This window comes from Pempheris klunzingeri, chromosome 8, assembly GCF_042242105.1.
Source record: "Pempheris klunzingeri isolate RE-2024b chromosome 8, fPemKlu1.hap1, whole genome shotgun sequence".
Taxonomy (NCBI): domain Eukaryota; kingdom Metazoa; phylum Chordata; class Actinopteri; order Acropomatiformes; family Pempheridae; genus Pempheris; species Pempheris klunzingeri.
Window position 1 is genome coordinate 13,373,814 of NC_092019.1, and position 24,733 is coordinate 13,398,546.

General features: G+C 42.6%; 1 protein-coding gene across 2 annotated transcripts; it reads left to right on the forward strand.

Moving 5' to 3' along the window:
- On the forward strand, positions 1-24,733 carry kmt2bb (lysine (K)-specific methyltransferase 2Bb). Of its 2 annotated transcripts, none has more exons than XM_070834637.1 (36): positions 1-418; positions 1,963-2,038; positions 2,206-5,751; positions 5,861-6,042; positions 6,210-6,329; positions 6,545-6,731; positions 7,365-7,596; positions 7,695-7,762; positions 7,852-8,109; positions 8,322-8,428; positions 9,736-9,846; positions 10,331-10,444; positions 10,634-10,783; positions 10,882-10,974; positions 11,087-11,204; positions 11,317-11,430; positions 11,808-11,992; positions 12,161-12,262; positions 12,795-12,905; positions 13,065-13,141; positions 13,492-13,715; positions 13,812-13,915; positions 14,017-14,154; positions 14,321-14,479; positions 14,586-14,703; positions 14,798-14,876; positions 14,972-15,132; positions 15,236-15,403; positions 15,517-18,700; positions 19,056-19,156; positions 19,358-19,495; positions 19,635-19,887; positions 20,246-20,353; positions 20,477-20,560; positions 22,141-22,270; positions 22,398-24,733. In XM_070834637.1, the coding sequence occupies exons 1-36, from the start codon at positions 89-91 to the stop codon at positions 22,671-22,673; spliced, it is 11,706 nt and encodes a 3,901-aa protein (XP_070690738.1). In that variant the 5' UTR covers positions 1-88; the 3' UTR covers positions 22,674-24,733. The 2 variants fall into 2 exon arrangements, with proteins under 2 accessions (XP_070690738.1, XP_070690739.1); XM_070834638.1 differs by having other exon boundaries at positions 1-394.

Sequence of the window (24,733 nt, forward strand, 5' to 3'; positions counted from 1 at the left end):
AGCATTGCGGCTCCCCCCTCCCATCTCGCGCCTTCCCTCTTGTCTCTCCTCGAGCTGCTAGCCGTCGGTGTGTGTTGTTGTTGAAGCAATGATGGCGGCAGCGGGATGCGGATCAGCAACCGCGGCTGCCGTAGGAGGCCAAGGTGGAACCGCTACGGCCAGAGGTCGTTTCCCCGGTCGGCCTTGGTCGTCACGCAGTCGTTTGCGCTCTGAGAAGAGATGGCAACTCGGACGATCAGGCTTAGAGGCTGATGATGTGACTAACGGAGGGCCAAGGCCCGCAAACCTGGTCCTATCGTTAAACGAAGACCAGTCTCACTTGCGCTTACTTGGGATAGAGGCGAGCCACAAGATCCTTGGCCAGGCTGGATACAGCTCTAGTGGGAGTGAAGAGGTGAGGTCCCAAACCGACCCAGGAGTTAGTATCTTTATTTCATCTTCTCACATTTTGTGTGATCGTTAAATGTGTAAGAATGAGTGCTGTCCACAGCAGTGTGACTGGTTAGTGCCATGGAGAAATGTCAACATCCCTTCGCTAGGCTAACGTTAACTTTAGCTTCAACCTCGGTGGGCTAGCATCTAATGCTAACTACGGTTAGCACGGGGCAGCTTTCCATGACATTTAATGGACAGTCGCAACACAAAACACCGCTCTAACAGAGCAGCGTAGCACTTTAAGTTAACGTTAGCACTGTTTCCGCTATTTCTCTCATTTAGGTTAAAATATAAGCGTGTGAAAACACGAGTAGAAGACGTTTTTAAAAAGCCAAAGAGTGAGTACGTCAATTTGTAAACAGGGATCGCAATTATTTCATGTATGGCCCGCTCGTAATAGGGCCACAGTAGCAGCTAGCTAATAGTAGCGAACACAAAGAACGGGAAGGCTAGCGCCTCTGTGTCCTGCACAGCGGCTAGCTGCTCTGTTTTCAATCGCTGTCCAGATGCGGGCAGAGAGTTGTCTGCTTAACTACTTGAAATAGGACAGCACACGCACATCTCTTAGAGCTATACTTATTAGCTTAAGCTAGCATTAGCACTGTGATAACTGAAGTTTTAATTTTAGCTAGGTTAGCTAGCTTTTCTGCAGGCAGAAGTGAGCTTCAATGCTCACGGCTAACGGCAGGCTAATGTTACCATGCACGGCAGGTTTAAATGGTGGTGCAGAAGTGTGCCGAAGCCAGTTGCACCCTTGTTGCTTGAAGTGAAAGCTCCCTACGAGTGCACATATTAGCCAGTCGTTAATGTCTGATCCTGATTCATAACAGTGGAGCTGTTTGTGGGTTCTCGGGTCACAGCTGCAAGCATGAGGAGGATGTACAGTGCTTGGAGGGAATCGTAATTACTGACCCACCTTTCCCTGCAGTTTTTTTTTTTTTTTTTTTTTTATCGCTTGTGTAGGTGTTCCTTCTTACTGTTCAAGTGTGATTCATTCAAAAGTTGTAGGATCCGGAGCTTGATGAGGTAGTAAATAAAACTAGATTACATGTAACTGTATCATGAAAAGTTCAGAAAGAGTGCCCATAAAAAAAACTAAATGCGTTTTTGCTTCTTCAAATGCAGTCTCTATCCATGGTTAATGTATTATAACACAGATGAGTTGAATGAAGGTTTGGTTTGAATGTGGAAAACTGAAATCAACTGTCCATTGTCTGTCATTGATATTTTTGCCTTGAAGAACCATTTTTTATTATTTGACATTGTTGTTGCTACGATAAATATACATTGTTTTGTTAAGAGTACGGATAAAATCATCATTATCATCATCATGCTGGACATGAAACCAGACTTCACAATGAACATTCAGACAAATGTTCTGTGCTCCTCCATCTACTTTTCCTGAATTCAAAACAAATGTGATAATTTAAACATTGTACTCATTGTTTTTGTTGATGGTTTGGCAGCTGCCAGCAGGGTGGTGTTACAGTGCTTCAAATGTTAATTACTTTTAAAATCTTTTTCAAGGGAGATGACTTCAGAGGATTTGAAGCAGAGAAAAAAGGTTCCAAAGGACCGTGGTCGCGACAAAACACTTCCAAAGGTAAAGAACAATATATTACTGCACAACAAGACCTATTTGGATTACGAACAACGCTCAAGTTAAAGTTTGAGTTAAGCATGCAATACAATAAAAAAAAGATTTAGAAGTTTTACATTCAGTGGAGCAGCCATGGATTTTGTAATATTTCATATCTTCTTGTTTTGTAGGTGATGCTGTCAACACAAAATCTAAACGACAAAGTGAGAAGCTCCCGCCTAAAATGCCAACAGCGGAGGCAGCTAATACCCCACCTGATCCCGTAAAAGATGTAAAATCTTTGGAGGAAATACACAGCTTATCTCCCGCAGCAGAGACTGCAAAGGATTGCAGGAAGGGTACAAAAGGAAAAAACACTATGGATCGACAGTCCACTAAAAGCGGAGCCTCATCAGCAGCACCAAGGATTACGATAAAGTTGGTGGCCAAAAAGAAAATGAAAACCGTAAAGGAGCCTCATAAAAAATCTGCGAAGAAGTTGAAGATAAAAGGAATTCAGGATCAGCCTAAGGCCAAGGACATTCAGGGCGACCAGATATCAAGTGCGCACGTCAAATTAAAAACTGAACCACGTGAGGATAAACAAGGCACAGAAGATAAGGGAGGAGGGACTGTACCTGCGAGAAGGCGTGGGAGATCTGCTTCAAAGACAACAGAGCCTGTCTGCCAGACCAGCGCCAAAGTTATGGTTGATGACCAAAAATCAAAACTGAAAAAATCTACCGATCAATCTGACACTGTAAAGGAGCTGGGGACTGTTGAGCCAAAAACGGATGCAAAGAAAGTAAAGCATAAGGAAATTGTGGCAGAGGAAGGTTCTGCAGTTAATCAGCTTGTGACTCGTAGGAGCAATCGAGTCACAAACCCACTCTCTAAAAGAGTCTCGGACCGAACAGCTGAACCAGAAAGTCTGAGTACAAGTGATGCAGCTCTGGCGGAGTCAAAGCCTGAAGTTTCTAGAACAGTGGAGGCCAAACCATCATCGAGAAGTGACAGACGAAGGCAAAGCAAGAGGCTGAATAAGGATGTTACGGTGCCAGAAAACCATGGTCCATCATCCACAGAGACTGATAATTTAGCTGCACAATCCAGTGACAGTTTGCCTTTGAAAAATGACGAAAGTAGGGTCCCAAGTTTAAAGTTGATAAAGATCAAAAACCCAAAATATGATGCGCAGGTCAGTGGGAAGAACTCAACCAGGAAGAAAAAAAAGAAAAAATATATGTGGACATTAACAATAGTGAAGGGAGAAAGTCAGACAAAGGGTGCTGAAAACACTGTCAAAGTAACAGAGAAGACTGTGAGTGAAGTGGATCAGTCCACTTTTTGCGACACAGATGTCAAAAAGAGTTTAGAGGGGACAGATAAAAAATCAAAACTGGATAACTCAGCCCCACAAGAGAGTGAAAGCGTTGAAAATAATGAGAATGGTTTCCAAAACAAGGCTGACGTGCCATTTGAAGAAAAGTCTGCCTCACAGGTGGAAGTTGTGGAACACGAGGAACATGTAAATGAAACGCCGCCACAAGAAATTACTAAAATGGAATTTGGGAAAGTTGTGCCACCTCTCCAGATCAAAAAAGTCTCCTCTCCTGGTAAACATAAAAGCTCAAAGCCATCCTTCCTGATCCAGCAAGTTAGTCCTGTGCCTGAAAAGAAAGAGGATGCCCTGAAAGATCTAAGCGAGGTCAACGAGGATGCATCATCATGTGTGGATGCTGAAGCCACACCAGCGAGGAGACTAAGGAGGAGGACATCAAGCGTTGATTCACCACAGACAAAGTCAGCCGGTCAAAAGCCAGTGACCCCTCAGAAACGGAGGCCCAGAACGAGTCCACGGGATGAAGATACTCCACAGGTGAATGTTGAAGATTCTTCTCAGGCTTCAGCTGAAGATTCCAGCGCACATGGGCTTCCTAAAAACTTGGATGAGGATCCCTCACTCGTGATAAATGCAACCCCCTCTGAAGTTCCTGATATGGATTCCTCAAAGGTCGCTGATGAGCTCTCACAGGTGCCAGGTGAAGTTCCTCCACCGACAGTGGAGAATGAGGTAGAACCACAGATCACAGAGGCCAAACCAATGCCTGTGCCTTCTAAACCTAAAAGATGTAGAAATAATAAATTGGGGAAAAAGAGGTCTGTTCAAAGGAAGAAGGCTGTTGTCTCTCCGGTAACTGCTGTCAACACAGAGTTGGCTACAGTTGAAGCCACTATCACTGAGCCTCTGCTAAAGGAAGATACTCAGCCTTTAGTAACAGAGGTAAGTCAGTTGGAAACAAAAGACTGCACCCAGCCTGAGGCAAAGCAGGACACTGTGTCAGTGGCAGAGAAGCAGATACAGCCACCGGTAAAAGAGGAAACAGACATTCAGTTGATAGATAGTCAGCAATCTGTGGTGTCCGAAAGTCAAGTGAATGATCCCAAAACATTGTGCCTACAAAAGAAATCTCTCAAAAAAGTGAAAAAGAAGCGTAAAAGTTTAATTGGGCAGCGTCAGAAACACAGGCACAGGGGCAGAGATGGGAAATTTGCTCCACTCCGATTACCTGAAAATAGTCCGAAAATTGTCGAGGGGGACGGTGACATCTCCACCCCTTTGGCAACTACCACACTGATCCCAAGCTCCAAACTTATTGGTATACATAAAAAGTACAAGAAGAGACAGTCAGGCCTTCAATTTATTGGGTCTAAAAGGCCAAAACCACAAGCTAAAATGATTTCTAAACTGATAGAAATGGAGCTTGACAAAGAGACTTTGAAGCAGGAAGAAACTGACACATTAGTCGATGGGGGACAAGCAGATGTTGCAGATGCCCAGCCTGGTAAATCAAAGTTTGTTAAGAACATCAAGCACTTCATCATGCCTGTTGTAAGTGCCAGATCCTCACGAGTGATCAAGACCCCGCAGAGATTTATGGATGATGCTGGAATGTCTGTATTGCCTCGAAGAAACTCCCCAAAGAAGGGCTTACAACTGGGCTTGCAAATGCGTCCAGTAAAGAGGCGAGACGAAGGGACAGGCAGAGCAATATCCCCTATTCTGCCAGTTGACGAGGAGGATATATTGAGTGAAGCCCAGTTGGATGTCGATCTGTTTACAGCTCAGGACCTAGATGACAACATTGATCTTGCTGACAGCCTGTTTTCTGAGAGAAAAAGTGGCAAAATTGAAAAGAAGAGGTCTCTTCTAAAGAACTCTAGTTTCAAGTGGCATGTGCCTGAAGAGTCTAGGGAAGAAGTGTATACACTGGACAAAACTCCAGAGGACAAATGTGAGGATCTGTTTTTATCTACACCAGTTGATATACCCACAGAACTATCTACTGATCTCTTGGATGCACAGAAAAAGAAAAGTTCCCCTAAGTTTAATAAGCAAATGGCTCACCTCAAGATTTATCAAAGGCTAAAGAAGGCGCACATGGGACTTCCGAAAAGCAAAAACACAACAGAGATAGATACTGTTAGTAAACCTTCGCAGCCTCCAGTTGATTTAGCAGAAGGACTCGATGATGAGGCCATGAGCATCAGCCTCAGGCAACGGAATACAAACACAGAGAAGGACAAACCCAAGCTCAAGATAGAAGACCTTGATTCCCCTGGAGTGGTGAGAAAAGTTTCGGTGTGCGTTAAAAGTACAAACTCCAAGTCCCTGGCATTTCATCCCGGGAAAGAGGAGGATTTGGGAGGGAAAGACACTGTCCAACCTCACTCAGGTAAGCAAAATGATTAAAAATTATCAGACTATTTAATGCTAAACAAACAACATTTGCCTTTTTACTTATAATGGAACAGAAATTGGCACATATTCCTTCATATCCGCAGGAGAGCTGCAGTCACAAAACAACTCAGGCGCAAGTGAAGGCGACTATGTGGGATCTGTGGAGAAGGGAGCTTCACAAAGAGCGCGCCTCACTGGTGCGAATAAAAGAATGTTCAATCTCCTCAGGAAAGCCAAGGTCCAGCTCATTAAGATTGACCAGCAGAAACAGCTTAAGTCCTCTGGGGTAAGTCATGATCACAAGCATGTTCTGCCACTTGGGACTTTAACTGTTCAATATATAATGTAATAGTGTCATAGATGAGGAAAACACAAATAATTTGAATAGTACAGGGTGATTTATTTTTCATGCTTGTACTGATCTCTTGTTTTTGATTGATATTAACCCCGTAGCTGTTATCTGGCCCAACTGGTGCAAGGTCTCGAGATGTGACCTCTAAGAGACAAAGGAGGAAACAGAGGGCTCAGCTTGATGCTGATGTCCCTGTCAAGACAGAGCCCCCTCAAGGACAAGTAAGTGTACACATCAATAGGCCCAAGGTGCAAACCGATCCAACTAAAAATCTTGTATCTGTCTTTGCTTTTAGAAACACTTATTTACCATGCCTTTATCATGCCTCGTTCGGTGTACCGCACTGAAATGTTTGACCAATGAGTCAGATTGAATTTTTTCTTATTCATATTTATATTTTCCATATTTTTATTTGTATTTATTCATATTTTTCCAGCCACAGCTCATCTCCCCGCTGTGCCAGGAGTTCCGTAGAGCAGGAGGTCCACGTATCAAGCATGTGTGTCGTGCTGCATCTGTGGTGCTGGGGCAGCCTCGAGCCTTGGTACCTGATGACATTCCCAGACTTAGCGCCTTGCCTCTGCATGAAAGGTCTGGTATTTCTCCCTCAGACGTCTCTAAAGGTAGGTGTAAACTGATTGGCGGATGTATCAGGATTGGCTTTCTGTACACGTGTTCATAAAATTTCTCCTAATCTGAATGCGATGACTTGATGGCTGCAGCAGCAGTACAAATGGTGATCTTACTAGTTTCAGCTTCTCAATCCTGGCAGAGGATGAAGTAGTAGAGAAATCTGAGTCACATTAGTTTATGATTAATGCAGCAGTGTAATATCTCAATTGTTCCTACTCTGTAGGTATTTGTGTCCAACAGCTTATCATTTTGACATTTCTGAATTGACATTTTTATCTATCTGTAGAATGCAAACAAATGAACTGCACAAATAAAAATTGAGCCGAATGTCAGAAGTATTTACATTAATCTTTTGTCATCATGACTAAATGCTCTAATTTACGGTAGGCTTATTGATAAAACTCTCCTCCTCTAAATCCTACTGTTACAGAGATTTGATGTATCATTAGCCATTGTGATTCTATTTGATCGTGTATTCATTAATTTTTTACTAGACAAGATATTACTGAGTGCAAGTCAATGTCCAAACCAAATTTAGTGCCACCAGATTTTTTTTTTTTCTTCTGCATCCTGAAAGGTGAATGATGAACCACTTAACTGATAAATGTCTGTTGTTGTTGCAGACATTGGGTCTCCCTCAGAATCAGACAGTCCCGGGCTGTCGGATCCAAAGGTCACCAAGGTCAAGAAGCCGCCGAATTTTGTGAAACGGAAAGGACTTGGGCCATTTGGGTATCGCTCTCGGAGGTGTGGAGTATGCAAAGGCTGCAACCACGAGGATGATTGTGGCAAGTGCATGAACTGCCTTGACAAGCCCAAGTTTGGAGGTCCCAATACTAAACGGCAGTGTTGTGTGTAAGTTGACCTATACTTTCTTTTTAGTTGTAGTGGAGGGCATCACTGTTTTTAGGAATGATAAAGAATTATGTTTTGTTTTTTTTTTCTACCACAAGGTACAAGAGATGTGATCAAATCGAGGAGAGAAAAGCACGCAGGCTAAGTGGAAGAACAGCACCTAAAGGTAATTTTTCACCTGAGCATGTTGTGTAAGCTTCATGATGCTGTGTTACTTCCATAAAATTCAGCTTTTCATCTGCATTTTTTTCGTAGGTTCCTCGAAACGACGACGGTCCTCTTTCAGCGGAGGTCATTCAAGTAATGACGAAGGTATCGAGGGTGCTGCGGACTCGCCATCTGGTCTACAGGGTGACAGCCACAGTCCGTCAGTAAGGAAGCAGCCGAAGCGCGTTGTGAAACCCCGTGTCTACTTTGATCTGGTGGACTACGACTCTGATCTAGATGACAAAGCTCTCCATAGCTCTGCCTCACCAGCCCGGAGGAGGGGCACCGGATCCCGTTTCAGTCAAGGTAAACTAACATTCAGAGGCCAGCTGAGGGAGATGCTTCACTCATGATCTAGTTGAGGATTTATATTCTCAACACCAAAGGTAATAAATACCTGTTTACTTGTAGCGTGGAGCTGTAATCCCTTTCCTAATTCATATGATTTTTTTGGGAGTATCAATCCTTGTGATGTGCATCTTAAAAATAAATGTCCTTTTTTTCCCTGTCATCTAAAGACTTTGTGTCACTGGATGGATTCCTTGGCGACATTTCAGATGATGAAGTCAGGCATCGAAAGTCCAGCTCACACCGAGTACCAACTGGTCGACGTAAGCCTGAGAAGGTAAGATAGTGTTTATAAGTGCTTACACCATTGATGGCCTCCACCACAAAGTTTTGTGTTTTGTTTGATATGCTTCATCACACAAGTGTCACGGCTGTGAACAGATTTCAAAAGGGTCTGTTGGCCTTCATTGACACAATACGTTGATCGATTCAAATTAAAAGCATATTGTCACAATCCAGCTCGACTCAAACCTGCCAATTCTGCCCTTCATTCACATCTCTTCATTTTTGCAAAACCAGGACGTGATTCTTCCAAAATAAATGTCCACTGCTGGTAGCAGGTAGTTCCAGTTCTTTTTCAAACACTTCTCAACTAAGGTGGTAACATACTGTGGTACCTTCCATATAATTTCAGTCTAAAGTGCAACACACGTGTGATACATCCATCTAGTGTTGCATTAGTGCCATCAACAGGTAAACTGTAAATCAAAAAAATATTCCTGAAGTATTTGCAGTGTTCCGTTAACCCCTCGCAAATGGACACAAAATCGTGTAAGGTGACACGAGTGATGCAAAAAAGTTGAAAATATTCAACTTGAGTGAAGAATTTGCCTGTCGGATAGCTTCGGTTTCACACAGAAACAACTTCAGCCAGTTGGCTGTCAGGACATCCTATCAGCATTTCAATGCTGATAGGATGTCCTGGCGTTCTGACGTTGTGACATTCAATCAAACATGGAGATACTGTAGCTAAGCTCTATGATACCACGCTACACACATCCAGAGACTGGACAAAAGAGGAAAGAGCTTGGAGAAAAGTCAGCAAGGAAGTTGGACTGTTATGTCTGTTACTTGATTCTAGCTTTAGGTTGTGCTTGACTATGAAGCAAGTTAGCACAAGCATTAGCTCCACTAAGCACACCAGCTGGCTCTACCGTCATTATGTTTACTTGCACGAGTAATGCAACTGAACACAAAAAAATCAAGCTTTAATTTGAAGGAAACACACCTTAAGACTTTGAGGATTACAAAGTATATCCAATAGGCAGCAGATGAGTGCAAAATAATCCCTGCATCGGAACATACCGTCCTTGAGAACTACCAGTATTTGCACAATGTAAACTTAACTGCACATGGTGACATGTGAGGGGCTTACTTTTGTTAATGAGCAAGTGGCAGACACAGCATGAGCTTTGACAAAAGTCACCTGCTAAGCTTACCTCACGTCCTGAATCACTGGCCCCATCGTTCATGTTCTAAATTGCTTCTTGTGGATATGCCACTTCTCACAGGGTATGTCCATGAGAATGTGTAGTTAAAAGCAAGTATATAAGCAGTTTAAGTAATGTTATGGTTGTTTCTCAGGGTCCTTTGGAGCAGACTCCTCCCAGTGTCCTGGCTGCCCTGGCCCATGGATTTGAGCAGAGAGACGTGGAGTGTTCTAAACCCACTCACAAAATCAGGGTGGACTTCAAGGTAGGTCACATGTTACAGTACATCATGTACTGTATGTTGCAATATAAACACTTCTTGCAAGTTGAGAAGCCTTTTCCAAATGTTACTCATTCTATAGGAAATATATCTCAAAGTGCTACATTGCAGAGTCACATGTCTGGTACATAAAAGCTATTGTAATTTTCTGGTTCAGGTAACATTTTAATTTTTGTCCACTAGAGGTCATGTTTCTCTTCTTAATTCTGAAATGATTATACTGCATGACTCTTGAAGTGCTTCATGAGAAGTATGATTCAGCTGACACATTGTAACCTTAGTACATAATGCTTACATGTATTAAAAAAATGTACTGATGACAGTACTTCTTCTCGGGAAAACTTATGTGAACACACTCATCACATAGTCACCCCACTGTTCTAGCACAACTGAAACAACAACATGATGTAAAAATTTCATATATTCTCAGCTATTAATTATGGTGTCTGCGCGGCCTCTTTGTTTTCAGGAGGACTGTACTTTGGAGAATGTCTGGAATATGGGTGGTTTAAGTATATTGACTTCTGCGCCACTCATGCCACCCTATGTCTGCTTCCTATGTGCCAGCAAAGGGCAACATGAGGTAACTACTTCATACATTTTGCTCCATTTCAATGAGAATAGTAGATCTGTTTCTTTGCCCCTCTTGTCATCTTACATTTGTGTTAAAACTAGTGGCTGGTTGTAGAAAAAATGAACACCAAATGACGTTGATGTTGAGGGCAATTTTTAAATTCAAAGTGTCCTTTTTATTTTTGTGAATTTCTTTTAGCAAATGCTATATTGCCAAGTATGCTGTGAGCCCTTCCACCAGTTTTGCCTTGAACCAGCGGATCGGCCCTCTGAGGAGAACAAGGAAAACTGGTGCTGTCGTCGCTGTAAATTTTGCCATGTGTGCGGCAGGAAAAACAAGCACTCAAAAGTACAGTCTGCTAATTTGACTTGTTCTACTTATATTTTACTTCTTAGTATCAATGTAGTTCAGTCAGTAACAATTACACTTTTCATGTCCTCCCTCAGCCATTGTTGGAGTGTGAACGATGCCAGAACTGTTATCATGCTTCCTGTCTGGGGCCCAACTATCCAAAACAAAACAAGAAGAGGAAAGCTTGGGTAGGTTCATGTTTCTTGAAGATGCACAACGTCAAGTACTGTTTGTCTACTACAAACCTGCTGAGGTCAGAATGCACTGATTGCTGGTCCTAATATGATGGTTTCTGTGCAGGTTTGTATGACATGCATCAGGTGTAAAAGTTGTGGCGTCACACCAGGGAAGAGTTGGGACACTGACTGGAACCACGACAAAGGACTCTGTCCAGACTGTTCAAAACTCTATGAACTGGGTGAGGGGAGAATGAAACCTTCAGACCATTCGGTGATCAGTCAGCTTCTTTATTATCCACCTACATTGTCGATCTATGTTAAAGTTAATCTTTTCTGAATTTCTCTCACAAGGTAACTACTGTCCAATCTGCTTCAAGTGCTATGAGGACAATGACTATGACAGTCAGATGATGCAGTGTGGCACCTGTAACCACTGGGTCCATGCCAAGTGCGAGGATCTAACAGGTAATTTTTATTCTTTATGTTTCTGAGGATGAAAGTCAGCGATGGCGTGAAACATCTGTTTAGTTGTCAGGAGGTTTGAGATTTGTTTGCATACGTTAACACAAAGTTCATCAGAATAACAGAATGTAGTGAGCGGTGAGAAGAAAACAGGGATATCTAATACTTGTTATTACCCGTTATTTGCTGAGTGTACATCCAAAGCCCTACTTCACACACATGTATTGGGTGCATGTGATCTTGAGTAGAAATATTCTCTATTGTGAGTTCCTCTTCAAAATGCAGAAAACTGCTGTAGGCAAGTGAGCAGATTTTGGTTAGAAATGCATCTCACTAAACCTCCACTGCTGTATTCCTGTCCCCTGTGAAAATGATTTCAGACGAGCTGTATGAGATCCTGTCCAGCTTGCCAGAGAGTGTTGTGTATTCATGTCGGCCATGCAGTGTGACGCAGCCCAGCGCCTGGAGAGAGCTGCTCTACATTGAGCTCAGGGCTGGGGTGGAAAAGGTGCTGGCTTGCTTGCTGTCGTCCACTCTCACCCAGCACCTTGTTACATGCTCGCAGGTAGGAGACTCTGCTTTTTTTTCTGCGAATCAAATTTACCATTTAACAAATACGTTTTGAATTGAATTGATTGTAGTTACTAGAATGCCTTACTATTGATTGGAATGTATGTCTCTTTTGTTTTAGCACTGATGTAACATGTCAAATATGTTTTTGTCTTTGCCGCAGTGTGAGAAGTTGGTTGATCCTGACAGTGGAATAGAAGGAGTGCCAGCCTGTGACCTCCGAGCTGTAGGCAAGAAGTTTGACAAAGGCCTTTATACAACACTCGTGAGTACACAACCTCTTATTCAGTGTCTGGACATTCTTAATGTCACTAAGAACAGAGAGATAGACGAGAAAGCTCTCCATAGACGCAAGACACCAGAAAATACCCAGAATATTACACGGACATTGTTCCTCAGCAAACACAGTGAGTAGGCCCACTTGTTGTTAAAGGGTCTTTGTGTAAACTACTGTAAAATACTGTCTGTACACATTAGGAAACATGTTTTAACACAGAAACCCCAGCAAACTATTGTTTGCTTCTACTCACTTCAATGACAATGTTTTGCTTATCATATTTTAAAAAAAGTGTATTTATTTATATATTATTATATTATTTATTTATTTTTAAATCACAGCAGGAGTCACACATAGAGACTAGAAAGCTCAGACAGTAAAAGCCAGTGACAATCAAAGTTCAAAAATAAAATGCACAGCTTAAAACTTTCGCCACTCCTCCCAGTGTACAGTGGTAGGGGAAACTGAGATATGCAACTTTATGGATTCTAAGAAATGTTTTTATTTCTCTAATATGTAGAAAATGTTCCATGAAGATGTGGTTCAGGTGGTACGAAAGAGGCTCGAGCAAGAGGAGGATCTTCCAGAGGAGCAGAGACCAACCGCCCTGGCACGCAGTTACTACTTAAAGGTGCTGTATGACCCAAAAGTAGTGCAGAGATCTCTGAGAATTGTATATAAACAAATTATTTTACTATCTTGCTAAGGGGGAGTATGAGAAACTGAGAGGCCATGTAATAGTCTCAATAGTCTCTTTCATCTTGCTAACTTGACTGTTTGTTCTCTTTAGCTCCTTGAGGAGGTATTTAATTGGTTCAACAGCCAAGACCCAAAGGTGTGGAACCCTTGTACCAAAGACTTGCCAATGTGAGTAATGGTTTGTGTACAATCAATCAATACATCAAGCATTCAGTTTTTATTTATATGTGCCAATTTGTAAGGTTATCTCAGGACACTTTTCATATAGATCAGGCAAAGACCATGCTCTTGAATTTTCAGTGATCTATACTACTATAATACTACTCTCACTACTCACTACTCTTTGCATACATGGCTCATGCCAAAAATGATAAAGTACATACATTTTTGACACTAGATGTTTGAAAAGTTCTATGTGGAGACAATCCGTCACAAGTATGTTTAGTCTATTGCATACTGCATATTAATGCATACTGCATTAAGCAGCTATTGAACACTTGAACTGCTTTCTGAAATAGGGGGATGCTGCCCCATGCTGTTCATCCTCCTACAACGGAGCATGTTTACGCCCAGTGGAAGGAGAGGGGGGAGCTCTCGTCTGTGACGCCAACAGGGCTCCTGCAGGAGGACAGTGAACAAAGCTTAGAAGTAAAGGAAGAAGAGGCCGTTTCTCCACTGTCTGGGGAGCCAACAAGCAGGAACCACTTCAAAACCAGCAGGGCTGTCAGGCTGAAATTCAAAGGTAATGCCGTCAATTCAGGAGAGATGATAATAAAAGTGGCAATTTGTAATTTTGCGCAGTGTTTGGTGATCTAAGTACTTTTGTACATTTATATAGGGAAAAGAGGACGGCTTTCAAAAGCTGATTTAGACACCGGATGGTCTAAGGATGATGAGAGACAGTGCTCTTTGTGCCAAAAATATGGAGATCTCAAACCCAATGTAAGAAAATACCCAACATAGAGAGTAAACTGTTTATGACTTCTTATATTTACTGGTCACTCAAGTGGATTCACGGATTTGTTTGTGTTGTTGTTATATAGGAAGCAGGCAGGTTGCTGTATTTGGGCCAGAATGAGTGGGCACATGTCAACTGCTGTCTGTGGTCAGCGGAGGTGTTTGAAGAGGAGAATGGATCTCTACTACATGTGCACAGTGCGGTCACGAGGGGCCGCTTGATGGTTGGTTGTTAACCTACCATATTAATTGATTTACCTATATTGATATTTGAGAGTGAAAAAATCTTATTACAATAGATCAGTTAGGCTCCATTCTCAAAAATTGCAGTTCCCTAATTGCTCTTTTCATTTCATCCTTTACCACCACCAACTTCCAAACCTCTCTTAGCGATGTGAACGCTGTAACCAGACTGGTGCCACGGTTGGCTGCTGCCTGACATCTTGTCAAAGCAACTATCACTTCATGTGTGCCCGTTCCCGTCACTGTGTGTTCCAGGATGATAAGAAGGTCTACTGCTACAAACACCGACATCTCATCAGTGGCGGGGTAAATTCTGCTGTTCTTGTCTCTTACCGTATAAACTTAAAGGTTTGAAATTTGATTCTGGGTTGTATAAACCTCAACATTATGCATATTTTCTTTTGTTGTATAGATGATAACTGGTCAAGAATTTGAAGTAAACCGCAGGGTGTATGTAGATTTTGAGGGCATCAGCCTCCGCAGAAAGTACTTGACTGGACTGGAACCAGAATTAATCAACGTGATGATTGGTAAGGGCCTTTGTTTCACCTATTCACTCATTGGCATTTACTTAATATGATCTTATGTTTAACTAAGAATTCTATCCGCATTGTCACTGCACAGGTTCCTTACAGATAGACAGACTGGGTGTGCTGACAGAACTTTCTGCTAGCAAAGGAAAACTGTGTCCTGTGGGGTTTCAGTAAGTTGCAGCTTTTCAAACTTTATTATACCAATAAATTATGACTGCAACATGGGATGAGAAGCACTTTTAAAACTTTGTTTGTCCTTCCTAAGGTGTTCTCGTTGGTACTGGAGTACAATTAATCCATTGCGCCGGTGCAGATATACATGTACAGTGCGGGAGGTCCGGCCCATTGTGCCTGAGAAGCCTGTTGAGGAGATGCCTGACCAAGGAGACAATCACACCATTGCTCACAGCCCCTGTCCACTACCTGGTGTGTGTTTTACCACTGAAAAACTGAACTACATTATGAAGTGATTTACAGTAAACTGATAAAGATGCTAATAGTTCCTCCAACTGTTTTTGTGAATCTTCAGAATCCAAAGCCCAAGAGACTGCTCTAACAGAATCCCAAACCCCAACAGAGGAAACCTTTGTCCTAGGACATCCCCTCAAGTCAGATCACGGTGCAAGGCCAAAGATTCCCAGCTATCCGCAAACCAGGAGACCAGCTGGAGGAATGTCCCGACCTCTGCCATCCCCAGGTAAAATATGTTTTTTGTTAGTGAATTTAAGTAATTCCTATCAAAGAAAAATGTATGTTGATTCAATCAAGAGGACACAAGTCTCAAGCTGATTCATTCTGATTTCTTCGTAGGATTAGCCCAGCTGAAACCCCACCACATATTAACCATAAGTGATCTGGAGGAGACCCGAAGGGTTCGTCGCCACAGCCCACACTCACAGACAACAGGCTCCCGCGGTCACATGTCGCCCCCACCTCTGGGCCTTCTGCCTGGACCGATCACCCTCCGTACTGGAAAATCTTCCCTTCCCACTTCACCAGTGTTCCCACTCGGTGCCCCAGATAACCTGATAAATTCTCCATCATCCCGCCCAGTCGGAGGTAGAAGTGCTTCCTCAGTGCGGTGCCCTGGGAATACAATGACCCACTGTACCTCATCCTTCTTTCCTCAGTCTCCTTGGCAGGACAGTGCGGGAAGCTTTCCCTCTCCAAGTCTGTCTCTCTCTTCATCCATACAACATCTTCCCAGAACTCGATTGTCATTTGATCTGAGCCAGTCAGACTCAGTTGAGGTACCACACAACTTTTTAGCGTCACCAGAACCTGAAGATGTCTCTCCAGCAAATGGTACATCACCCCAGGGGGACTTAGACACACAGAAGAGTGAAGAGGAATTTCCCTACAGTTCATTCCACAAGGATCCCAGCATGAGCCTGGGCCAAGAGATGAGGACAGAACTGGAGATTGAGGAGACACTCCTGAATGAAGGTGTGGCAATGAACTGTGGGGGGCAAATAGTGGTGGAGGGTGATGATCAAGAGGAATTCTGGGGACGAGCCCAAGAGGTACATAAGAGGAAAACTCTTGTTGCCAACCTGCCACGCTCTGCAGCGTCAGCCAGGGATGACTTAGGCAACACCTCCTCCGATGATGATATGGAGCGCTATTTTGACTTCTCTCGGACAATAGTCAGCTGTCCTGGATCAAAAGATCATTCCAAGTCACCCTCTTCCCCTTCCTCCCGGCCTATGGCTCAGCTGGATGGAGTAGATGACGGTACAGAGAGTGATGCAAGTATAGCACCCAACGATGATGCTCAGAAAGTTGCCGGTTCGAGTCGAGCTCAGATACAAGCTAGAAACCAAAATAATAAAAATGGCCCTGAATCAGAAACTTCCAACGGCAAACAAGCTGCTCAGAGTCTGTTCCCCGAATCATCATCCAATGATAAGCACACAGATTCAGTCACTATCTCAATTGTCAGCAAAAGACCTACAGGTAGTTCACCTCAAGATCCGTCTAAATCCCATGATGCCAGTCGGTCAAAGGAGGACAACGTGGGATTTGTGTCTCCAAAAATATCCAGAAACTCTCCACTCAGAGAACAAACCTCTGACACTCCTTTAGTAAATCAGGAGACTGTGCTTCCTACTCCAGTTAATGATGCTCCGCCTAACTTATTCACAAAGGTGCCTGAGACCTCCTATTCAGAGGAGTTATTCCAGGGATCCAGTATAGGGTTTGCCTCAGGAACTCCTCTTGTTCTTGAGAGATGTGACACTAGTCCACATCTAACTGAGATGGTTCCTTTGCTAGAAGGCACACCGCATGAAAAATCTGAAACATGTAAACCTCTGCATTCAGAGCCTGGCAGCAGCCACTTTGTATCATCAACTGAGGGGCCTGCTGTGTTAATGAACCACTTAGCGACTAATGCAGTGGAACCCTTATTAACTGATTCTGCTGACAACAGCCAGGGTGCCCTGCTGGATCTTCTTCAGCCCTCCCCTTTAATGTCTGCAGATGTACAAAACCCCTCTCAAGGCCTTGTAGACTCTCTGCAGATGTATTCCTGCTTACCAGGTTTCAGTCAGCCTCCTCTAACAAGCATTACACTTCAGCCAGTAGTATCCTCTCAAGACTCAACAACCTTCCCATCCATGGAGACGTCTGCTAAACTAACCACCCTCAGTCCCGTCGGAGACGTGACACAAACACTGCTAAATGTTGCCCCTCAAAATCACCCAGTGTTATCAGCTACGTCAGGCACGTGTCCCATACCAGGAACTTGTGGAACTGTCTCTCTTCCTGTCTACTCCACACAAGCACAGGCATTGGGTTCTACAGCTGTAACCATCATTTCTTCTTCTGCATCAATATCGACTCTGTCTGGATTGACAACACAGTGTCCTGCTGCTCCGCCAACGGTCCAAACCACCTCAGCCCCTGTGATCTTAAATGGTTACAGCTCTCCATCTGTGCAGAAAGAAGCTACATCTGGTCACACAATCTCCATCAACTTTTCTACACCCAGGCCAGCTTTAGAACCTCAACAGCCCGTAGTTCCACAGGCTTTACCTGGACATGCTATTCTTACTGTGAAGGAGGTGGGAGGTCCAAATGTGGATCCCACACCACATGTCCTACTGGTGAACCGCCTTGGGCAGATCTTCGTGAAGAACCCTGAGAGCAACACTTTCCAGCTGCCCACTCCCAACTCCCCTTCCTACAACTGTGTCACTCAGATTGCCAGCCTTTTGCAAAGCAATGCACTGTCAGCCACACTAGCAGCAGCTGGTAATATGACTGTGCCACCACCCAGCGTCAACGTGGCAACAGCAGCAGTTCCTCTGTCGGTTACACCTACGGTTCAGAATCCAACCACAATTACACAGCTGCTTACTCACAATAACAACGGTGCTGTGTCGTCAGTTAATGTGAAGAAGTCAAGAAAGAATACAAAAACATCAAAAGGTGAAACTGTTCCAGAACTGAAAAAAACAAAGAAAAAGAAGGAGTCTAGTGCATCCAGAAAATCCAAGTCCTCCAAGACCTCAGGGCAGCCTGCTCAATCAGCTGAGAATCCTCCTATGACCCCTGCTGAAAGTGCTCAAGCAATTATTAATCAAGCAATGGCGAGTAATTACACCCCCAAGTGGAGTGGGCTTCGAACACTAAGCCCTTCCTCACTGGTTTTGCCACCTGGCCTGTTGGTTGAACCAGAGCATCCAGCATCGGTTCTCTCTCCAACACCAACACCAAAGCAAGCACCGACACCAGCTCCTGCGCCCCGCCCTCGCACCCACGTCCGCATGAAGAGAGTGTCTTCGCTTTCAGATCGTATTGTCACAAAGAAGTCCAAAGTGGACTTCCTACAACCAGAGCCCATTAGTGAGGACGAAGAGTGCCGCAGACCTACCTTTCCAAGCATCTCCAGCAGAGCTTCAGGAGTCCGCATCAAGACCCCAACAGTGAAAGGAGTTCTGAACCTTGACGAGTTGAAAGAGGAGCATATAAGTGATTCTGATAGCTCAGGGTAAGATTTTACATACCTTAAATAGGTCTGCATGTAATATGATTAGATGTAACCTGTTTGTTTGAAATTGAACGAGTACAAGATCATTTGCATCATTTGTTATTTTTTGGCACCATTGACAAATCATTCTTATAATCATTTTTTTCAGTCATTTCAATTAAACTGCCGTAAAGTTAATTTGCTCTGTTAATAGCATGTTTAGGATTTGCTAATCCAGTATTCCATCAGTGTTCCCAACGTGGGTTTTGGAAACAGTAGCAGGACTGTTTTCTGTTGAGTGCATTTGGTTATCAATATATGAATATAATGTATAAAGGTTTGTGTTTGAAAATGTCTGTACTCTTATCCCTCTCAGATCAGAGCCTTGGGATCATGTGTCTCGAGGTGAACAAGGCAAACCACACGCTTGGGAACCAGTGGGACACAGCACCCTGACTGACTGGAAGAAATACTCTGGTACTCTTGAGTGTTAACTGCATAATCTCATGATTTCTGTGAACTGGAAAAAATATTCTTGAGTTTAGCAATAACTACATATGATATGACACTAACCAATGGATGAGACTTCAAGCACTTCTGTGCTCTTAAACCTTGCTAAAATTGTGGCCACAACATTTATGAATAGCATGAAAAACTGTATAACTTGTGTTTTGTCAGGTGCTGCTTCCTCCTCAGATGATGAACCACCACTATCTGACGATGATGAGCAATGTCCAACTAACAGGGACCAGCCACACTTAAGATTTGAGATAACCAGCGATGACGGTTTCAGTGTGGAGGCAGACAGTATTGAGGGTAAGGCTCATGCATAAGAAATATTTCCTTTCAAAATCCTTGAAAACATCTGACATGCTCTCAGAAGAGTACAAATAATTACCTGATATGTTACCTGTTATATTCACTTTATGGCCCTAATTCTCAACTCTCCTTTCAGTGGCTTGGAAAGCAGTGATAGATGGGGTGCAGGAGGCACGAGCTCTTACGAGGTTGAGACCTCTGACCTTTCAGAGGATCACTGGTGCCCATATGCTGGGTCTGGTCCATGATGCAGTGGTGTTCCTGTTGGAACAACTTCAAGGAGCCCACCGCTGTCAACGCCATACCTTCCGTTTCTTCAAACAATTCAGCCAGGAAGACGACCTCCCTGTCAATCCCAGTGGCTGTGCCCGCTCCGAGCTGCACCTCAGGTATGTCGACCAGTGACTTAGTGTGCACAAGCAAACAACAGCACAGTAATGAACCGTAAGCTTATTTTGTTCTAGCCAACCTCTTCAGTGTTGTTGGTGATTAATAGTAGTGCAATAAACATCATGATTCCTAATAACTACACAAATGACACCAGTTGGGATGGGCACCAAAATCATTGTTAGCAATTTCTCTCATCAGTTCTGCTTATTGATCTTATGAAACTATTCTCTAATTCTTTTTTCTAAAGTTTGGTGGAAAAAGAGTACAGGTGATAGAGTAGTACAAATGATTAATAGTGTGATGTTTTACCAAGTATTTTACTTTTTGATTTCACTCTCTCTCTTTTCTCTTTAACAGGAAGTCCACGTTTGACATATTTAACTTCCTAGCTTCTCAGCATAGACAGCTTCCTGACATTGGGCCTTATGATGATGAAGAAGATGAGGTTCTTTTGAAGTCCACAAGGTAAGGATTTCTCTCTCTTTTTTTTTTTTTTTTTTTTTGCTAAGATTAAAACTTACTTTTGATTTATTTTCATAAATATAAAATATGGATGTTTTTGTAATTACTGTCTGCTGTACCTCTTAGACGGGCGACTAGTTTGGAATTGCCCATGGCCATGCGCTTCAGACATCTGGAAAGGACATCCAAGGAGGCTGTAGGCGTGTACAGGTCAGCACAGAAGTACATTTACAAAATAATCAGAGTTCTGTATAATGCTTACAAAATATTTTGTATTATCATCTTTGAGACCACCTGGGAACAACAATGTTGGATTTTAAGATTTTAGGTGGGAATAATTGTCAAGCAAATTGAGAAATTTTTAAACAAACTCCATGTGAACGTAGTGGCCAGAGTGTCTCAAATAAATTGCTATCATTGTTGTTGTGTCAATACTTACACAATCTGTGGTAACAAGAAGTTTTGTCAAAGAAAGGAGAAAATGGGGGTTTAGCACATTTTGCTTTCTTCAGGAGTAAAGCGAGCTATTATCTGACTGACGTATAGTGTATAAGATGTGTTTCAAATCACTGAGTTCACAGAGCAATCAAAATAAACGTGGAAAAAGAAATCACGGTAAGGCAATTCAGATCCAAAACAGACATCCGACTTCAACATGTCTACATTCCACTAACGGGCAGATACAAACTAAAATGCAGAGCAGAAGATCATCAGTAATTCTCACGAGAATATAAATATAGATTTGAATTACAAATACAACGTTTAGGGTCAAGTAACACAGCAATGTCACCATAAGTAAACATATTTAAAACACGGCAAAATAACAGTCAGCATCCCTGCCACCATAAATGTAATATACCAGAAATTCACATGCAAACAATTTTGAAAGCAAGCAACAAAAGGACAGGAATGTTTGTCACCTTTATAATCGGAGTAAATGGACAGAACAAACTGCACTGAAACCTGTCGATTGTGAGTGAGAACAGAGAACCAAAAAGGCTATAAATGTCTGAGGAAATGATACATAACACATGGCAGGAGTCATGCCGGTCATGATTTACATTTTCCCCAGTGACTTGTGGAACATTTTAAGTGAGACAGACTAATTACCAATGCCCTGTGTGCATTGAAATTTAGGAAGTAGCTATAGTACCATCTACAGGTGAATTTCTATAGAATTCAGCAAAATCTGTCACAGCCGTGGCATCTAACTGTAAATGCAATCTTAGTGCGCTCAAGGCGGTTTATGTCAAATGTGGTATTCCTGCAAGAAAAATCTTTCAAGGGGTTTATTCAAATGTGGATACAAAAACTATTGGGGGAATATTGGATACAATTTGTAGTTGGAGTGGCTATTAAAATGTATTGCAAAAAATGTAAGATCATACAATATATGCTGGTTGTGTGGCGATCTGGATAGTCAAACCAAGGAATCCTACTGAAGCAATACTCAAACAAGGGAGAACTGACTCCCTCGTCTGAATCATTCATCCTTGTTTGTAACCAGTCAAAGTAATGGGTACAGCAAGGCAACGCTGTTAGGAAATACAGACTTTGATGGCCTCCGACATACAAGAGCGGTTACTCAGATGTGCCATCAGTTGCAGTTTTATGAAAGTCAGATGAAGACAAAGCTACAGTTTGAACAACTAAAACAACCACATCTCGTCCTGACCTTCAGAGGAGTTAGACTGTGACTCACTGACTCTGACTCACAGCAGACTCCTTGACACCGTTCACTCTTGCTTGTCTGTCCTACCCAGTTGTGACCTTTTTTGCATCTGTTGCAGGTCTGCTATCCATGGCCGTGGTCTTTTCTGCAAGAGGAACATCGAAGCAGGAGAGATGGTTATTGAATATGCAGGCATCGTCATTCGCTCAGTGCTCACTGACAAAAGGGAAAAGTACTACGACGGCAAGGTTTGTCGGGTTTCTGTTCCTTTCATCCGTTTCATTCTAATGTAGGTCAGTCAGCTACAATAGATTGAGGCTTAAAGTTGAGAAAGGTCAGAGTACGTATCAATTGGTTTCATTTTTGCCTCCGCAGGGCATCGGCTGCTACATGTTCCGCATTGATGACTTTGATGTGGTGGATGCAACCATGCATGGCAACGCAGCGAGATTCATCAACCATTCCTGTGAGCCCAACTGCTACTCGCGAGTCATCAATGTGGAGGGCCGTAAGCATATCGTCATCTTTGCTCTAAGGAAGATCTACAGAGGGGAGGAGCTCACCTATGACTACAAGTTTCCCATTGAAGACGCCAGCAACAAACTCGGCTGTAACTGTGGGGCCCGGCGATGTCGGCGTTTCCTCAACTGAGACATCCCCTCGTATGACAAGGAGAGGATCCTGTTTATTAGTAAGCCTTAAATTAAGGTGGCACTGGATTGGGCTTGGGTGGCGGTGGGCAGTCCGCACAGCAGGGGAATTAGCCACTATGAGACTGGTCTGGAATAATTGGCGGCTCAAGAGGTGAAATGTGGACATTTTATGGATTTGGGTAGAAGAAGAGGTGGAGAACCTGCACAGAAAATGCATAAACTTTTTAAAAGTCTTTTGCTTTATGTGTTCACAAGGTACTTCTGCCTGTGAGGAGTTCAGATGTACAGCTGGTGCAGCGGTTAATGTTGTGGAAAAAAGTGGTTTTGTTCTTTATGACAACAGGACGTTTAAACCGGATATTTAAAATGTAGGGGGTTCCTGGCTCATAATGAATAACTCAAAGAGAATTTCTTTGATACACACGTCAAGCCTTATCTGTTTGAATCATTGCTGAAAACCTATAGCTAGACTTTGAGAGATTCCTCATATGTTTTATTCATTTCTCGGGGGATGGTTAGTATTTCTGTCCATAGTACACTTGTAATCATGATTGCTCCATCCTCCAGTGATGGGAACATTATAGCCCCATCTGTGCAGTGGTGAAGTCAGTTCTTGAGCCATACATTCACCCAAACCTTTATTTTGTGTGTTTTATCTTCATTTAAAACTTCTCGCGTTGTTGATATGTTTTCGTTTTAGACTGTTTTTTTTTCTTTTTTTCTTTTTGCGAATAACAGAACAACCATGGTGCTAAGCTTTGAAAAGTCTTTAGTCGGACTAACATGTCCTGCAAATCAGGAATTATTTAACTGTTTATTCACCCTGCTGAGACCATTTATGTTAAATTTATGCACTCAAGCAGTACTCTCATCACCATTGGAATATAAAGTGTCTGCTAAGTTTCACACTTTAGATTATAGTTCTTCTATTTTCCACCTACTCTCTTCCTGTGTTGAGTTTAAAATAGATTGTTGCCACGTAACAGTTTCAGTTAATACCATAGTGTCATATTTATAAAGACAGAAGCGTGTCTTTAAGACACTTCTTTTTCTTGATATACAGTGTATGTAGCAAACACTACCCAAGCCAAAAGTTGAAGAGTTGTGGTGAATATCAGTTTTTTAAATATATATTTTATTACTCTCATGGCAGATGCTCAATACCTATTGCAATAAGACTTTGCTGCCCTACAGTTGCACATAAATAAACATCAAACATACAAAATTATCTTCATCTGTGTGAAACCTGCTACAGTTTATCTCTTAATCAGGGAGAGCACTGGTATAAAGCGTCGCCACTGAGTGTGTTGTGTGTTCAGCCTCTGCACCAGGCTTGTTGAGAGCACAGACTTTCTAGATGTTGCTGTTGCAGAAAACATTCAGCCTAAAATGGAGCTGAGGGGATGCACTCAGCACCTTAAAATAATGTTAAATGTTGTTCTTAGTCGATGTTCAGTGCCGTCATTGATGAGGCTAATCTAATTCACACACTGTTCAAATTGAAAGTTATATTTATTCATGTTTTGATTTATATTTTTAATGGTAAAAGTTTGTGCTTTGTATAAACGGTGGTGGTCTGGTGTATTAGATCTCCCCCTTTTTCTATCTTTTTTTTTTTTTCTGTTTACAGATGATGTCCTTTGTTTCGCTAATTTACTTGAATTTTCTTTTGGGGCAGTTGTGTCATGCATTTAAGCCTTTATGACAGAAATTGTTCTGAAGCAGGTATTTTTAAAGAATAATTTTTGTTTCCTTTTTTTGTTATGGTAGATTTCTGACGTTCTTAGAATCAGCCACAGGAGTTCAGTGAGCACTGTTTGCCACCCCAAGCCCATGATCATCTTTTTTTCCCCCCACCCTAATCTTGTCAAACTTACTAGAGCAAATTTCCATGACGATTTTTGTCTTGATCTTAATCCCCTTCCTTTCTTGCATGTCCAATCACTGGGATGGAGCCCAGGTTAACTTGTCAATCACCTAGCTGACAACAAGAGCAGAGTCACTCCCAACTCCTTGCAAGGATTCTACCTCAGCTGTTTACACAGATGTTTGGGAATA

Coding starts and splice junctions, on each gene's coding strand:
- kmt2bb (XM_070834637.1), top strand. CDS start 89: ATGATGGCGGCAGCGGGATGCGGATCAGCAACCGCGGCTGCCGTAGGA. Junction 6,043..6,209: donor AACAGCTTAAGTCCTCTGGG/GTAAGTCATGAT, acceptor TTAACCCCGTAG/CTGTTATCTGGCCCAACTGG. Junction 15,404..15,516: donor CCGACCTCTGCCATCCCCAG/GTAAAATATGTT, acceptor ATTTCTTCGTAG/GATTAGCCCAGCTGAAACCC.